This window comes from Crinia signifera, chromosome 7, assembly GCF_055691185.1.
Source record: "Crinia signifera chromosome 7, ASM5569118v1, whole genome shotgun sequence".
In the NCBI taxonomy this organism is placed as follows: Eukaryota; Metazoa; Chordata; class Amphibia; order Anura; family Myobatrachidae; genus Crinia; species Crinia signifera.
In genome coordinates, this window is record NC_139223.1 from 179,107,533 (window position 1) to 179,125,929 (window position 18,397).

At 49.3% G+C, this 18,397-nt stretch overlaps 2 protein-coding genes across 5 annotated transcripts in view; one reads left to right on the top strand and one right to left on the bottom strand.

Annotated features, from left to right (window-relative positions):
- The window catches only part of MREG (melanoregulin), a 52,745-nt gene extending 37,859 nt beyond the window's left edge, over positions 1–14,886 (bottom strand). The window contains exons 1-2 of one of the 3 annotated variants that reach the window (XM_083154504.1): positions 14,620–14,886; positions 823–888 (exon numbers count right to left, since the gene is read on the bottom strand). In XM_083154504.1, the coding sequence (XP_083010630.1) occupies positions 823–888; positions 14,620–14,686 (133 nt within the window). In that variant the 5' untranslated portion in view covers positions 14,687–14,886. Of the gene's footprint in view, positions 1–750; positions 889–14,570 lie in introns of those variants that run through there. The other 2 variants (XM_083154505.1, XM_083154506.1) reach the window with 2 other exon arrangements.
- LOC146020906 (uncharacterized) overlaps positions 13,568–18,397 on the top strand; it is a 49,091-nt gene continuing 44,261 nt past the window's right edge. The window contains exon 1 of one of the 2 annotated variants that reach the window (XM_083154502.1): positions 13,568–13,738. The gene's annotated coding sequence lies outside the window, so the exon portion shown is untranslated. The remainder of the gene's footprint in view (positions 13,739–18,397) is intronic. The other variant, XM_083154501.1, reaches the window with a different exon arrangement.

An 18,397-nucleotide genomic window follows, 5' to 3' on the forward strand; every position in this document is an offset into this window, starting at 1 on the left:
TCACATTAAATCACAGTGAAAAAATGGGCGAAAATGTTTTCACCCTTATACATTTTGCTATGGGGCCCACAAAGTTCTAGTTACACCCCTGGCAGTTGCCCAGGGGCCACCCCAATGAGGAAGAGGGCACTACCCAGGAGAGCTGCTGTGGCAGCGGGTGGTGGGCAGCGGGGTCCGGGCAGCGGCAGCTGGAAGCTTGTAGCGCTATTTGCCGGGCGGTGGGGCGGGAAGCGCTGCTGATTTTGAAACACTGGCCGGATGCTGATTGGCTGAATTCTCTCAGCCAATCAGCGTCCGGACAGTCTTTTCAAAACCAGCAGCGCTTCCCGCCCAGCAAATAGCGTTATAAGTTTCCAACCACCGCTGCCCGGACCCTGCTTCACAGAGGTGTGTATGTGGGGGTTTTGTCCAGGGGCCCGCCAATGTTAAGATGGCCCTGTCACTGGATGTCAGCTGCCCGCCCTTTCCTCGTACAGCACACTATGCTAAACATCCATGAATTTGCCATGCGAAGGGGACGGGCGGCACTGCGAGTGATGGGCGGGCTTAAAAAGACACGCAGCACTGGGAACTTCACAGCGATGCATGTCAACCAGAATAAGTTCTTTGTGTGGTTGTATTGATGATACATTGTATTATTCTACCATAAGCAGCCATTGAATGATGCTTTCAGAGTGACATTCTATTTATTGTTAATGACCCCTAATGTAAATAGTTGGAAACAATAGATGCTGTCAGTCATGTGCTTGCCTGCATTGCTTCATTCCTTTCCAGACATTGCTGCACAAATTCATTTTGCCTCTAACCATTTCACAGACTCACCACCAGGGGCGCTGCTGCTGCACGGAGCTTTGCTGAAGAGAAACTTGGGAAACAGAAGATGGAAACCTAAAACAAAAGAAAGAATAATGTAGAAACAAACTTTAATATCAGACGGTTACAATAAATGTATCCAAAACTTGAATATGTTTTCATTTGTCAATTGAAATGGATTAAAAAGTATGTCTTTTATTTAAAAAAAAAATCTTTATTATTGCTCATAATGCAAACAAAATATGGCCTGATTCAGATGCCGGTGTAGCATTGAAGAACGGTACTTTGTGCTAGTATGGGTCTAGTATTGTGTCGACCCATATTAGGTCTCCCCAGCATGCATTGCCACAGTTTTACCATTCTCTAATAGCAAAACAGTGGCAAGGCATGCTGGGACATGGGCAGAGAGAGGGGAGGCGATGGCTTCAGGGGACGGGAATTTCCTGTCCCCTAGGTTATGTAGGGTACACACCAGAACGATTTGGCCCCAGTCCACCCAATTTCGCTACAATCTCAACTGATTGTATCATGCAAATTGGGCATGTTTTGGGCCAAATTTGATCCGATTCCGATCCAATGCACGTCCCCGCTGGTCGTTTGGTCGGCAGGTAGGATCTGTAAATGACCATTGAGCTCTGTACAGGTTGTGATCAGGTCAGATTCAGATCGTATGCAGATTGTGTGCTCCAACAGATTGTGAGCCGATCGTATGATTATCTTACGATCTGCTCATGATCTGCATCGTTCTGGTGTGTACCTAAGACCTGCACTGAGACTGGACTTGAGACTGGAGCACTGAGCATAGGATGGTGTAATGGTTAGCATTACCGCCTCACAGCGCTGAGGTCATGGGTTCCATTCCCACCATGGCTCTAACTGTGCAGAGTTTGTATATTCTCCCCGTACTTGAGTGGATTTCCTCCGAGTACTCCGGTTTCCTCCCACAATCCAAAAATATACTGGTAGGCTAATTAGCACCCAATAAATGACCCCTAAATGTCTGTGTGTGCGTGTACATGTGGTAGGGAATATAGATTGTAAGCTCCACTGGTGCAGGGACTGATGTGAATGTTCAAATATTCTCTGTGCAGTGCTGTGGAATATGTGTGCGCTATATAAGAAACTGTTAATAAATAAATAATAGGAACACTACATTTGCGGCAGTGTTCTGTAGACAGAGACTCTCTTGTCATTGTGTAATTTGCTAATCACCACGTGTACTGGCATTACCGTTCACCTGTAATTAGTGCCTGTTACTCTGGAATGTATTAGATCTTGAAAAAGCTCCACTAATTGCCAATTATGTAATACCTTACGTGTTCACCCCAAGCCTCACCTTTAGCCAGCTCCATATTTAAATCACCAATGTACAGTTTGTAGTGCAGGATCCAACACCTATTACCAAGTCTCGCACATATCTCCCATCCCGCTATGCTCACCCCTTACGCTGCGTCCTTTACTTAACTAATACCCCTTTGACACTGTGGGTGACATTCTATGGTTTGCGCTAAATGCGCATGTTTTATTAGCGCACCATATCGCCGCAAATCGCACTTTTTCAAATCGCATTTTTCAGCCAAAATGCGCATATTTAATGTGATGCGCATTGGAGGCTGAAAAGTGCGAAGAGGGGCGATTTGCAGCGAAGTGGTGCGCTGTATTTAGTCCTAAAAATGTGCGATTTTCAAGTCTGAAAATTGCACATTTGCAGGACAGCGCAAAGTTAAAAAAAAAAAAACCGAGCGCGGGGTCCCCCGCCCGAGTATAACCAGCCCCGGGCTCACTGAGCCGGTGCTGGTGACATAAAATCAGGGTCCCCGACAAATAGGGGTCCCCTTGATTTTATGAAACCAGCACCGGGCTCAAGGTCCGGCGCTGGTTCCCAAAATACGGGGGACAAAGTGACTAGGGGTCCCCCGTATTTTAAGAACCAGCACCGGACACAACCAGCCAGCAGGGTAATGCCACAGCCGGGGGAAACTTATTATATAAGCTCCCGCGGCCAAAGCATTAACCCCCTGGCTGGTCAGCATGGGCAGGGGTCCTGGGGAAGTGGGGACCCCCCCAATGAAGGGGTCCCCCCCCTCCAGGACTTACCAGCCCATGCTGATAGTCCGGGGCTGTCCTCCATGCCCCTGGGCTGTGGGCATGGAGCTGATGATTTGTGTAAAAAAAAGAATGAAAACTATTGTTTTACACTGGCGAACTATGAGTCCCAGCAAGCCTACCCCGCATGCTGGGACTTGGGGAACCACAAGTCCCAGCATGCGGGGCATTAAAGGGCCCGCTGGCACTTGTAGTTCTGCAGTGAAAAAAATAGTGCACAAAATCACACTGACACCCTGTAAAATAAAACTTTAATACACACAAAACACACACACACTGATACTTACCTACCTTGAGCCCGTAGGTCGGTCCCTGGATCCTGAGGTCCGTCCTCCGGGGCTCCAGGGCAGAAGAGTCCGGTTCCGGGGCCTTGGTCCTGGTTCCGGGGCTGGTCCTGGGGTTCCGGGGCTCCTGGCGTGAAGAATCCGGGGTCCGGGATCCGTGGTAGTCCCCAGGGGTACCTAAGGAGGCAAATCCAACTCACCTGCTCCCCGGCGGCGACCTCCGGTGACAGCGCTGCTCCAGACTGGTACCCGGCTTGCAGGACTTTGCCCGGCGCTGAGATGTTTCCTCCTCGCCGTCTCTGCACAGAATGATTTCTTGGCCAATCAGGAGCCGAGAAAGTCGGCTCCTGATTGGCCAGAAATCATTCTGAATACAGACGCCGAGGAAGTAACATCTCAGCGCATCCAGAGCAGAGTGTTCACCGGGCGTTCACAGCCACCAGTGCTGGTGGGGGGCGTGGTGCGGCGGCGGATAGTTGTCTCCATGGGAACGCCCAGTGATGCAGGTGCCGGGGGAGAGCAGCTGACATCACCAGATATCAGCTGCCCACCCCGTCCTCAGTCAGGACACGCGCAAGCCTGAGACACCAGAGAGCATCGTAGATTTGCGTGCACTCACTACATCATTCGATGGTCGGTGACCATCGAATGATGCGGGTGTTGCTCCATAGGCTGTGAATGGATGTTTATGCTAAATATTCATGCGGGTGAATCCGCCCTGCGAAGGGGAACGGAAGCATGTGCGAGCGGGGGGCGGGGCTAAGAATGTTAGACAACGCTGCGAAATTCACAGCACTGCGTCGACTAGAATCACCCGCTCTGTGTGTAGGACTATAAGGGGGAAATTTACCAATATGGATTTGTAAAAAATAGGTATATTCGTAGGCAGAAATGCACCTATTTTTTACACATTTGTATTTTCGGGATTTACAATCCCGAAAATACAACAATTCGTATTCCTAAAGATGGATTTGTCTACACCATCGATAGAATACGACAGAAATCACCATTCAAAAGAATGGTGGTTCCTGATGTACTAAGCAGCCGTACTGATAATACGGCTGCTAATTAGTGTAAAACAGCCACGCAAATACGACAGGAAAATACACCCTGATGTTCCTGTCGTATTTGGCTTTAGCCTGCACGGATCAGTCAGATCCGTGCAGGCTGCAGTGTAAAAAAAAATTAAATACATTTTTAAAAAAAACAGCGTGGGGTCCCCCCCACAGCTGTAACCAGCACCAGGCTGAAAGAGCCGGGGCCGGTAATTAAAAATCAGGGAACCCGACAAATAGGGGTTCCCCGATTTTTAACAACCAGCCCCAGGCTCCAGGTCCGGGGCTGGTTCCCAAAATAAGGGGGACAAAATGACTAGGTGTCCCCCGTATTTTAAGAACCAGCCCCAGGCCAAACCAGCCAGCAGGGTAATGCCACAGCCGGGGGGAGACTTTTTATACAAGTCCCCCCGGCCAAAGCATTAACCTTCTGACCAGTCAGCCTGGCCAGGGGCCCTGGGGGAGTGGGGCCCCCCTCCAGGACTTACCTGACCAGGCTGAAGCCTGGTGCTGTCCTCGTTGCCCCTGGGCGGTGGGCATCGAGCTGATCTTGGTGTAAAAAAAAGATGAATAAACTATTGTTTTAAACTGTGGAACTATGAGTCCCAGCAAGCCTCCCCTGCAAGCTGGGACTTGGAGAACCACAAGTCCCAGCCTGCGGGGCATTAAAGGGCCCGCTGGCACTTGTAGTTCCACAGTAAAAAAAATAGTTAAAAAAATACACACTGACACCTGAAAAATAAAAGTTTAATACATACATTACACACACACTGATACTTACCTATCTTGATCCCGTAGGTAGGTCCCAGGGTCTTGATCCGGTGCCTTGTCCTGGTTCCGGATCATGTCGTCATTCTTCATCATGTCGATCTTCATGTCGGCATCGGCGTCAGGTCCGGGTCTGAAGAAATCCATGGTGGACCTATGGAAGGAAATCCAACTCACCCAAGTCCTCCATGGAAGTTCTTCTGGCTTGGTCCGACGTTGTCCAGGGCTTCTTCCTTCTTCTTCCATCTTCTTGCTTCTTATTCACGCTGCCGGCGACTCCAGCAAAGCTCCACGACTGTCGCAGAGATTCTTCCTCCTTGGCCTCTGTACTAAGAATGAATTCTGGCCAATCAGAAGCCACCTAGCGGCCAATCAGGAGCCAGGAAAGTCGGCTTCTGATTGGCCAGAATTCATTCTTAGTACAGACGCTGAGGAGGAAGGATCTCTGCGGCTCTGACAGTCGGGGAGCTTTGCTGGAGTCGCCGGCAGCGTGAATAAGAAGCAAGAAGATGGAAGGACCGCCCAGGGGCATCGAGGACAGCACCAGCCTTCAGCCTGGTCAGGTAAGTCCTGGAGGGGGGGACCCCTTTATTGGGGGGGTCCCCACTCCCCCAGGGCCCCTGGCCAGGCTGACTGGTCAGAGGGTTAATGCTTTGGCCAGGGGGACTTGTATAAAAAGTCCCCCCCCCCGGCTGCGGCATTACCCTGCTGGCTGGTTTGGCCTGGGGCTGGTTCTTAAAATACGGGGGACCCCTAGTCATTTTGTCCCCAGTATTTTGGGAACCAGCCCCGGGCCTGGAGCCTGGGGCTGGTTGTTAAAAATCGGGGAACCCCTATTTGTCGGGTTCCCTGATTTTTAATTACCGGCCCCGGCTCTTTCAGTCTGGTGCTGGTTACAGCTGTGCGGGGGACCCCACGCCGTTTTTTTTATTTATTTATTTTTTTACTTTTTTTTTACACCTTGCAGCCTGCACGGATCTGACTGATCCGTGCAGACTGCCTTCACTAATTCGTATTAGCGGCCGTATATATGGCCAGCTAATACGAATGAATACGACATCGGAGGGTTACAAAGCAGTCGTATATGACTGCTTTGTACATTCCCCTCTGGAACACGACTTTGCATACGACTGAAACAGTCGTATGCAGTCGTAGGGGAAATACTAATACGAAAAACTAGGTTTTTCATATTAGTAAATTTCCCCCTAAATATCAGCAAGCCAGCACCACTCATTACAAGCAGCTGCGGTGTACAGACTAGAGCCCCTCTTCCTATATAATGTAGAAACACACTTTTAAGTTCTAAATTTGACAATAAATTTAGCCAAAACTATGGAATATGTTTTCACTTGTCAATTGAAAATAGTATAGTAAAATAGTAGGTCTTGAAGTAATAAAAAAAAAATGTTTCTTACACCTATAATGTTCAAAAATTCGTAACACAATGGGGCTAATGTGGTTGGAGTAGCATCGATGTTCGGTGCTTTGCACATGCGCCAGACCCATAATGCACTGCAGCATCACATTTTCAGAGATTTTCCCTTATTACTATCACACCACATAAATAACCCGGGTCACTGTGCGGTGTCAAAAGGCCATTTAAAAAACGTTGCTGGACAATGTTAACGGGTAACCTGGGTCGAGCAACCCGGTTTCGTTCACACTATAGGGAGGAGGCAGCGTCAGCTCCCAGCGCTGCCTCCTCCACCCCCCCCCCCCAAATTACCCTAGGCAGCTCCGCCCCCTTTCTGACATCAGCGACCCGGCTTATTGGCGTCTTACTATGTAAGCCGCAGTAATAGTTACTCCAAGCACATTTGAATCAGGGGTGTGGGTCATAGGTTCAACAGTGTATCGGTCGACATGGCAAAAAGTTGACATGGAAATAGTCGGTACATGAAAAGGTTGAAATCTTTCTTTCACTTTTGAGCAAATGGACCCCCAATTGGTCAACATGAAAAAAGGTAGACGCATGAAAAGGTCGACATGAGTTTTTCACAGCTTTATGTCAATGTCGACAAATGTTGACATAGACTCCCATTTAGTGTAATGTCGTATACACTTGTCAGTCTCACCAAGCGAAAAAAAATTAAAGACCTCATGTCGACTATTACCCTTATCAACCTATTGTCCAGGGTTACCTAGGGATACCAACCACCCGTCCAGAGGGGTGACATTACAGGACTATTGGCTAGTAGCTGCCTATTCCAGGACATTGTATAGTCCAGGATCATCACCCCTCCAGACATTGGTCTTAATGACATAATGACTTAATCAGGGGCAAACACAGGATTTGCAAAGGGGGGTATCCAGAAATGGGCAGAGCCAAGCATGTGGGTAGAGACTGACATAGCAAACAGGTCGGACCCGGGATTGCAAAAACGGTTCCGACCCGTTCCGGCATTTTAAGATTAATCCTCAAAAAATGGGCGACCTGGGTTTAACCCTTCTTATAAACCGGGTCGAAATGCTGGGTTGGTCGACCCAGGTAATTTGGTGTGGTGCTTTCACACCGCACCTTGACCCAGGTCGACATGTCACCAATCTGGGACCAACCCATGTTATTTGTGCAATGTGAAAGGGATATTAGGGTTCCCAGTATATTGAACTAGTGTGTTTCTATGTGTGTGTGTGTGTAATAATAATTCCAAAGCACAAAACAAGCATCAGCACCCAGAGTCTTAATTCAGTATGTATTAAAAATATAATCACAGTCCACCATTTGGGGACACATTTAAATGCCATTATATATTTAATACATATTGGCCCTTGTACTAGTTGACTCGGACGCCGAGTGTTCTTAGCCCCGCCTACTGTACGGATCGCTCACACCGTCAGACGCCGAGCGAACGGACTGCGAGTGGATGTTTCATGTGGACACCTCCTCCATCTGTGGGAACCTCCCCCATCCTCCAATGGTCGCCGACCACCGAATGATGGACCAAGTGGTCAGGCAGCTCCGAATGCTCAAGACCACTCAGACATTTCTCCGTGCGAACGCAGGGATATGGGCGGGCAGCTGGCATCTGGCTATGTCATATGTCCGCCTCCCACACGTGCATCACGGCCGGATTACCATACGTACGCCCAGCATTTTCATGGGAACGCCCATGAAACGTGGGGCGTACGCATATGGTAATGAGCCCAAACAGCCCCGCTCTATCCCCTGTTCGGATTGTTCCGACCAATCCTTTTCTGTATGGAATTCACCCCGTATTCGGATGTGCGCGGCATTTGCACATGCGCAGAAATGCCTCTGCACATGCGCAAGCAGAATACATCGGCCATCCGACTGAACACGCACCCGTCTGACTCAATCAGAATTAGGGCCATTGTGAGGAGTTTTGATCCATTTAAAATAGATAAATAACAATTAAAATATATAAATTGATCACTTACAAGTGCCACCAGGAAGACAGCAGTCTGCAGATGCTGATAGCTGAAACACTAATTCAGGGCTGGGCAACACTGGCCCTCCAGATGTTGATGAACTACACATCCCAGCATGCCTTGCATCAGTTTCAGCATGGCCACATAGCAAAACGAATGCAAAGCATCCTGGAATGTGTAGTTCATTAACATCTGGAGGGCCGGTGTTGCCCAGCCCTGCAATAATTGGTACTCTTGGTTGGTGGAGGGACAACCACGCAGGTCAAAAGGAACAGCAGCTAGGCTAGGGGGAACAGAGCAGGAAGTCTTGCAGCACAACCCACGGGACTTCAGGAAGGGGGTGGAGCCTAATGACGAGGGGCTGGGCTTAAATTACGGGCCGCAAAATGTGTAATAAACTAAAATTGAGCTGTATGGAGGTTTATGGGTACTCAGAAACCCTCTCTGTGTGCGCCACTGCTAATGACTTTATCGATGTCCGGGAATTCCGACCCAGAAAGAGAACCCGGGTTGATCTGCAAATTACCCGATAAAAATACTTGACCCGGTAAACCGCTCTTCTGTGTGAAAGCGGCGATAGTAACAAATCACTGATTTCCCGGCTGTTTAATAGTCCATCAGTGCGGGTAAATGGTATCTGTTGATTTCTCCAGCCAAAATGTCAGAGAACAGTTCTGTGTTTTTAATAAATAGGCCCCCTATGGCTGTTGCCATGGGGATAACATATTCCCCTACAGAGTGATCCAGCATTGCGGCATCAGGAGATCTCAGCAGTTTCCTGCCTAATTAGAGAGCTGCTGGACTGCAGCATCAGCTGGATCCTCCTCGCTGCATATAGGCGTAAGAACGCTCCTTTTACTGGGTTCTATTGAGTCTCTCTTGGCAACGTGTCACTTGCTAATCACAGTTTATACCGGCCTTACCTTTCACATGTAATTAGTGATTGTCACTGTTTTTAGATCACTTGAATCCTCCCCTAATTGCCAATTATATGATAAATGAAGTGAACACTCAGAGCCAGCTACATTTCCGAGTCACCTTATTATGTAGGGCAGGATCCAACTCCCATGGCCGCAGATAGGGGGCTGCTGTGGGTACAGCTGTCCCAGGCACCGGCCTCTGGAAGGGCCTGGCAGCTCATTTTACCCTCCAAAACCCCGCCCACATCTGACATCAGTGCCTGTCAAGGGACTAGCTCCTCCCTTGGTTACCATCACCATCGCGTTCATGCTCATGTCTGGCCATGGTAACCGCCGCCTGCCAGTCATTCTTCTCAGCCCCGCCCCCCTCCACGGAGCACTCTGTGCAGAGATCAGCCCACCCCCGCGTGCCTGTACGCTATGTTACCAGTCGAGGGGGCGTGCTATTGGTTCCGGTCAGTGCGAGCAGACTGGAGCGATGACCGGGACTTACCAAACCGCCAACCCCCTCCCCGCCAGAAATCTCCCAATGGCCGGGCAGCCATGCCCTCCGACTTCTTCTCCCTGCTCAGCGCCGAACTTTACCTTGAGACCCCTAAGTCACTATACTCCAGAGGTGAGCGGGGGCCCGGGGGTAGTGGGGGGGCTGGGGAAAGGACCCGCACTAGTCCTCTGCGCTGTGGCTGGGCTTTGCCCCATTCTTTGGTCCCAGCAGAGGATTCTGTGGATTCTTTGCCAGCCTTGTGTGAGAGGGGCCCGGACTGGAAATCAGTCCCGAACCCCAAATTCCTTGTGGCAGCCCTGCCAACTCCTATTGTCAACAATTACCACTAACATGTCTCACATCATGCTCCACTCACACGTGTAACACTCTCTACCCTAGGCCTGCCCAAACATGTTTTCCAGACCACCTAGCTGGTGCACAGGTGCAGTCATTACTAACTGTGAATATCCCCAGATCACCTAGCTGGTGCACAGCTGTAGTCATAACTAACTGTCATATTCCCCAGATCACCTAGCTGGTGCACAGCTGTAGTCATTACTAACTGTCATATTCCCCAGATCACCTAGCTGGTGCACAGCTGTAGTCATTACTAACTGTCACATTCCCCAGATCCCCTAGCTGGTGCAAAGGTGCAGTCATTACTAACTGTCACATTCCCCAGATCACCTAGCTGGTGCACAGGTGCAGTCATAACTAACTGTGACATTCCCCAGATCACCTAGCTGGTGCACAGCTGTAGTCATTACTAACTGTCACATTGCCCAGATCACCTAGCTGGTGCACAGCTGTAGTCATTACTAACTGTCACATTCCCTAGATTACCTAGCTGGTGCAAAGGTGCAGTCATTACTAACTGTCACATCTCCCAGATCACCTAGCTGGTGCACACGTGCAGTCATTACGAACTGTCACATCTCCCAGATCACCTAGCTGGTGCACAGGTGCAGTCATTACTAACTGTGACATTCCCCAGATCACCTAGCTGGTGCACAGGTGCAGTCATTACTAACTGTCACATCTCCCAGATCACCTAGCTGGTGCACACGTGCAGTCATTACCAACTGTCACATTTTAAATCATGTGCTGCATTCATTCCCAACCGACACATTCTACAGATCCACAGGTGGCCAGGAAAACATGACATGTTGGTAGATCTCGAGGGCCAGTTTAGCCGCCCCATGCTCTACCCCAGGCATGTCCAAACTGTGGCCCTCCAGCTGTTGTGAAACTACACATCCCAGAATGCCTTGCCATAGTTTTAGCATTCCCTAATAGCAAAACTGTGGCAAGGCATGATGGGACTTGTAGTTTCACAACAGCTGGAGGGCCATAGTTTGGACATGCCTGCTCTACCACATTACCTGGAGCCACAGCAGTGTCTAATGTTTTCATGAATGCATCCACCACCTATACCCCTTTTACACCAAAATTCCCGATCCAATCTGGTATTTGGAACCCGTTTGAAATCTGAGTCGGATCCGAGATTTTCCCTTATACACTGCGGTGCCGACTTTCTGTGTAAACAGGGGCAGCGCTTGGAGATTACATCATCTGCAAGCACCGGGACCGCTGATCGCCCTGCCGGGACCGCTGATCATCACGCTGGGGGCAAGCCCAGCAGCAAGTTAAGCTGCAGGGATGCCCCCAGCCTCCGTGCATAGTCCCCCCCTCCGAGTCAGTTAGCGGAGGCTGTGTGCGCCCCCCGCCCAACCTCCCTACTGACTGCAGGATGTTGCAGTCCGGAGGTTGGGCTCCCCCATTGATGACCCGGTATACCCGTTTACACTGCCCCCCACCAGGGTACTCCCAGTGTTCCACCCTGGTCAGAACCAGGGTAGGATTCGCGGGGAAATATACCCATGTTTTTTTTAGCTACCCTTTTTTACACCGACGCGGACCCCCCCGGGTCCATGAGGCAAAAACCGGTGTTTTTGCCTCAGTGTAAAAGGGGTATTATTGTTTTAACCCTCCACATTTTTAACAAGAAGTACATTTGAAACAAACTATTTATTGAAAGCCTGTAAATAAATATAGTCAATTCATTTAAATTGATGCAAAATAATTGCATCTTCACACTGCCATATACTATACACCTCATCCTTTGCTTCTCCCACACATTCCTAGCAGGTCTATTTTCTCACTTCACGTCATTGCAGACGTCTGTGCTCTCTCCTCCCCTCCAATTCTACACGTCTGCATTGACATGTACTGTATATGCCAGTCCCTTGTGTTACTCATCCCTACAACGTAACCTGTCAACAGTATGCCTCTGTGTCACTTTAACCCTGTGGCTAAAATACTGCACAGACGTACATACAGAACTACTCCACCCATTCTCCCACAGGCATTCTAGAACACAGGTGTACTATTCAGACATCCGATACCTTTTTTGTCATGATTAATAAATTGTAAGCACATTGCTACATGTAAGTTACAAGACACAGATTTCGCAATAGTCAGATGCATTTGTTCATATTTCCCCCATGTATCTTTTTGTTTCTTATTTGTTTATCTATTTTTGGTTTATTTATCTTTTTATTTCTATTCATTTGTTCATCATTCTCTCTATAATTTTCTGTTTATATATCTATTTATTTGTTTATTATTTTCTATGTATTTATGTATTTGTGTATCTATTTGTTTATATATATATATCTTTTAATTTGTTTATTTATTTATTATTTTCTATTTATTTGTGTATCTATTTGTTTATTTTTTTCGAAGGCTGCAGCTTTATAGATTTTACACCTTGAACACTGCAAATTTATTTCACACTTTAATCGGTTGTTAAAGTGATATACGTTTCATTTACAATTCATTGAGGGATATCTGTTTGGTTATTTGATACAATTTGGGTACATACATACCGGTATGTGGCCATGGTCATCCTTGCGCTATCCCACCGCTCGTGCTTGTTTGTCGTGCCAAATTTGCACCCACAGCGCGGAATTACCACTCTGCGATATTGTTGAACGATGAGCCGCGGGAGCGAATTAGATGAACGCGCATGCCGATAGGATTGTTACGGGAGTAGCAAGTGGCAATTGGCGAGGCAATGGTGAGCGTGGCTACATCTGTAATAATGCTATGTACTATTTATACCATGTTCTCATAGCCGCCCCTGCAAAATCCCGGGTTTTTCTTGCCAGATATTTGGCAGGGCACAGAGCTTGTCTGCTCAACAGATTTCGCAAAGACCCTTTCACACTGAGAAGGACATGGGAAATTACTGCTTGCCCTGGCAAATACCCGGGTTTTTGCGGCAGTGAGAACGGGGTATTAGTGTGCTGTCTAATAGGACACAGTATTGCTCCGTTGTTAGACAGACTACCTTTGACTACCTCCGGGAAATTTACTAAGATGTGTATTCTACTTCACATATGATGTTGTTATGGGCAACCAATCAGATCCTGTCTGCTATCTTCTAGAGCAGGGGTGTCAAACACAAGGCCCGCGGGCCAAATCCGGCCCGCCAGACCTCTTCATGTGGCCCGCGCAGCCGCCGCCAGCCTTCACCTTTTATTCTCGATTTTTTTTTCAACAAGAAAGCCGCCTCTTCAGCGCATGCGCGGCAGCCTACAAGCCAGAGAACGTCTGCCCTCTAGCGCAGTGCCGCCGGTTGTCAACCCCTCCTCCGCTCCCACCTGCTGTATAGGAGCCAGAGAGAGAAAAGAGCAGGTCCGTCGTGGTGAATGGTGCTGCTGCTGCTGTGCGCTCCAGGTCACTTACTGCTGAGTGTGCACTGCACAGTGACCGGGAGCACGCTGCCCCCCACTCCTGGATAGATAGTGCGGGGAGCGCTACTCACAGGAGGGAGGGGGAAATGTGCCTGTGTGAGAGCGCAGCTGTGTCCTTGGTGGTGGAGCAGCTCAGACTGGAGTGGACGCATCAGAGCGGGTAAGTGTCAAACTCTCTGCCTATGTGTGTGTGTGTGTGTGTGGACTGGCACATTGCAGCCCATCATTAATTGCTGTGTCCCATGATAATAAGCAGGACATATGCCCTAAGACTGAGTGCTGCCCCCCTGTGCAGGCACCGTGTGCCCTAATGCACTGCAGTTCACAGCAATAGCAGGAGGGAAATGCTACTGCTGAGTTACAGTGGTATTATTTGGGACATACTTGTATGAAGGACACTATTATGATAATAAAGAGTGGACACATAGTCCTACAGATACAACCGGCCCTTTGAGGGTGATCAAACTGCTGATGCGGCCCCCGATGAATTTGAATTTGACACCCCTGTTCTAGAGGATGCTAAATAAAGAAGTAGATTCTGACATCTTTGTAAATTTCCCCCTGATTCATGTCAGCCATTTGGCTTTGGCTAAGAAGGAACCGGCTCTATCCATTGTCCCAGAGATAGACCACCCGTACATAATACAGGATACTGTACCTCCATCCTTCCTATACAAAGCATAAGGTAATGCTGTCTGGTGCATGCCCACACAATGAATGCAGTGGTGCTATCTGCACCTGTTATCTCATTATTCTATAACTAAACTGCCATCATATACGTGTTACATCTACAGTTCTACACGGCTGTATGTCCTCTCCTGCCTATGGAAATCCCAGGACTACTAACAAATAAATAAAATGTGTCTGTGTGTCTGCTGTTATTTATATGCTTGCAGGCAGAACATAAAGATCAGTGCTCTACATACAGTATGCAGTGTGACTTTCCATATGGAGAGCAATACAGAAGGTCATATATAAATAGACATACATACCGTACCATGCGGGCATAGCTCCCGTAGACCCATAATGCCATTTCCATACCTTTTGTTTTGGGATCAGATCCCTCCTTTTGTAGAGCAGAATTTTTTGCAGTTTCCGGATCCTTCATTTTCCCCCTTTTCTACCAGAAGAAGAATGTGCTGAAATCACTTGATGCACTGATTGTCTGCACAGGCAGCAGCCCATTCACCACAAGGGGGGAGAGGGAGAGAGGACAGGAGGGGGATCTGCAGAGATACAGTCAGTCCTCTCCTCGGTGTAATGCAGCTGAGCCACCAGACACAGTAGCCAGTGCTGGCTTTATAACCGTGTTCTCTAGGGCTCATTGTTACATTTTACAAACCCATTGATGAAATGGCTATTAATACATAAATAGCAGCGCCAGTGGCGTAAATTTGTCACAGTTGCCCGGAGGCAAGATATATATTGGTGCCCCCCCCCCCACACACACACATACAACCTTATACAATATAATATGTGTCTGTTCTGAAATATGTGTTTTATACACACACACACACATATATAGAGAGAGAGAGAGAGAGAGAGAGAGAGAGAGAGAGAGAGAGAGAGAGAGAGAGAGAGAGAAAACAAATATATTACAGAACTTAGCTACAGAAGGGATATCATTGGCTTTAAGTTAACTGATTTGATCCAGCAGGGGAGGAGAAGTGCCCCCTTGGAAGCAGGAGCCCAGCGGCAGGTGACTCCATCCATTGCCTCCCAGAGTTCTGCCACTGAGCAGCGCAGCCCTGCAGCAAACACTGGAAACCCTGTCACATCCTTGGCTCCTAGGGTTAATATTATAAAGCTACACCGTCACTACTGAAATAGGTCAACATGGCAAAGTTCAACAGGGTTGGAAGGTCGGCACCAGAGCCGGCCCTAGCCTAAATGACGCCCTAGGCAAGATTTTGGCTGGTGCCCCCGAGCACCGCCACTAGTTCCGCCTCTGACCCTGCTCCCCTTTCCCAGCACCATCAACCCTCATCATAGCAGTCATCATTTTGGTGCTCCTACCTGCAATATTTTAAATAGAAACAGTGCACACATTCGATGCTCAGCCCAAACAGGGGTGTGTTCTTGCTGAGAAGGGGCATGGCCACACAATAGTACCCCCAATTCAAATTATGCCACACAGTAGTGCAACTTTATTCACATTATATCATGCGATGGTGTCCCTTATTCACGTTACATCACACAGTAGTACCACTTTACCTTATATACATTACTCCTCACCAGCGGCGTAACTATAGCACCACAGCCCCCGCCACCGGGGGGGGGGGCACTGTGCATGTGGGGGCGCCAGGGGCTGCGGTGCTATAGTTACACCCCCCCCCCCAATCCCCCGCAGACTTACCTATCTCGCTGGTCCCGGCGGCTCCGTTCTTCTGCTGAGGACCACCACAAAATGGCCGCCCCCATATAGCACACAGTTCTCTGAAACTGTCTGCTGTATGGGGGTGGCCATTTTGTGGTGGTCCTCAGCAGAAGAAGATTGGAGCCGCCGGGACCAGCGCGATAGGTAAGGCTGCAGGGGATTGGGGGGGGGGGGGGGTTTTTGCATGGGCGGCGGCGGATTGGGGGTGCTTGGCGGGGCGGCAGCGGGTGGGGGGGGGAGCCCCCCTAACGGCGGGGGGGCGCCCAAAACTTAGTTACGCCACTGCTCCTCACATTATTCACATTATACCCTTAGAAAAAAATCCTGAGAAAATATTGTATTTTAAGCACCTCCATGGCCACACTGCAACCCAGCACAAAGCAGTGTGTGCTGGGCAGAGGAGAAGAGCTGCTGCTGTCACTTAAGGGGAGGGGGCCCGGGGCCCCCACTGGGCCCTTCTATCAGACTTTGGCCTGGGTAATTTGTACCCCCTACCCATTTCTCTCGGCACCCCTGATAATACCACACAGTAATCAGCGGCGTAGCTAGGGCGGAGCTGGCAGAGCACCTGCTCCGGGCGCCAACATGTCACCTGGCGCCGGAGCTCTGCCGCCGGCTCCCCTGCCCTGCTCGCCCGCTCCCCTCTGTGCCGTGGATCCCCGTTGTGCCTGTGTAGGGGGGCGGAACAAGGAGCCCACATTAGCCGTGGAGAGATGGAGAGATGTGCCTGGTCCCTGGAGAGGAAGCCCGAGGTCGGGGGTCAGCGCGACGAGGAGGAGGAGAAGGAGAGTGAAGCTGCGTGGCGATGGGGCAGGAGGAGGAAGAGCAGCCAGCAGCGTGGCCAGCAGCGCGTGGGAGCAGAGCAGAGAGAGGATGTAGCGGAGATTGACAGCTCCAGTCTCCGGCACCCGACAGCAGCGCTGACCCCTGACCCTGGGCTTCCTCTCCAGGGACCAGGCACTTCTCCTCTCCACGGCCAATGTGGCCTCCTTGATCCGCAAGTCCTGGTGGCCGCAAGTCCTGGTGGCCACAGGAGTGAAGGAGAGCCTAGGCCTCGCACCCAGCACCTGGCCGCAGTACCCAGTGTCGCCTGGGCAACAGCCAGAGCGGCAGGGAGCCAGCACCTACCTGGCCACAGCAACTGACCCCCCACAGCAGCACCCCACATCAGGCAGCGACCAGTGATGGCCCCCAGCATCCGGTGGCACAGAATAGGAAGGTCTCATATACACATGACTCACATAATGCCTGTTATGTCGCACATTATTAATGCATTTATACATGACACACATAATGTCCCTTACACATATGCTGAACACTATTGCACAACCAACCCACCCGCAGACAGCACTCGCACAGCCGCTAACACTGTGACCTCTGCCTCTGCTTGGATACAGATGTTTCCTCATATATCTTGACTCAATAGGCCATGCAGCTCCTGGCCAGTTCTGCTAACGTTGGGTGCTTTTTTTGCTGAAAATTCATCTTATTTGCATTGTTATGACCAGCACACACAAGGAGCTTCCGATGATTAAAATGATATGCAGCATGCCTATATTCTGTGTGCGACTGTGGCTCTACCTGCATACAGAATGCTATGTTACAGTGATTTCCATGAATACACTATTTCATATGCAGATACATCCTCACTCACACACAGAATATAGGCATGCTGCATATCATTTTAATCAGCAGAAGCTGCTGATGCCCCAAGGCATTCCAAATGCCCTAGGCAATTGCCTAGTTTGCCTATGCCTAAGGCCGGCTCTGGTCGGCACGAGTATTAGGTTGACAATGGCAAGGTTGACAGTCAAAATGTGTTTTTTTTGAGCCGACATGTGCCGACATCCACTATGGTGTTGCGGAATAAAAGAATAGTGTGCCAAGCGCAGCAAGGCACTGTGCCCGAAGCATGGCGAGCCATGCGAGGGGTGTCTGGTATACTTTGAAAGTGTCCATGTCAACTATGTTGACATTCGGGACAAAAAACCTCATGACTCATGTCAACCTTTTGACTGTGGACTTTGCCACATTGGACCGAATGCTTGTGTCGACCTACCAGCCCTGTCGACCTTAGCACTGTCGACCTATTTCAGATGTCTACCTATGGCCTGTCGACTTTCAGAACAATGCATGTTGACCTAAATTGAGTCGACCCAATGAAATACCCAATATAAAAAGGAGCAAACCCTGATTTACCGGGTATCCGGTCGACAGGTTGACAATGTCTACGTCAACCATAACTAGCTTGATCACTAATGGCCGACATTGACAGAAGGTCAAATGTCGACATGTACATGGTCGGTGCTTAAATGTTTTTTTTTTTTAGGATTTTTTTTTCACCGATGGAGCCCCTCTCAACTTTGTTCTGTAGGCTGTGGCTCACCATGGCTATCCTATTGTTCTCAGCAGCAATACAATACATAGAACAATACAGTAGGG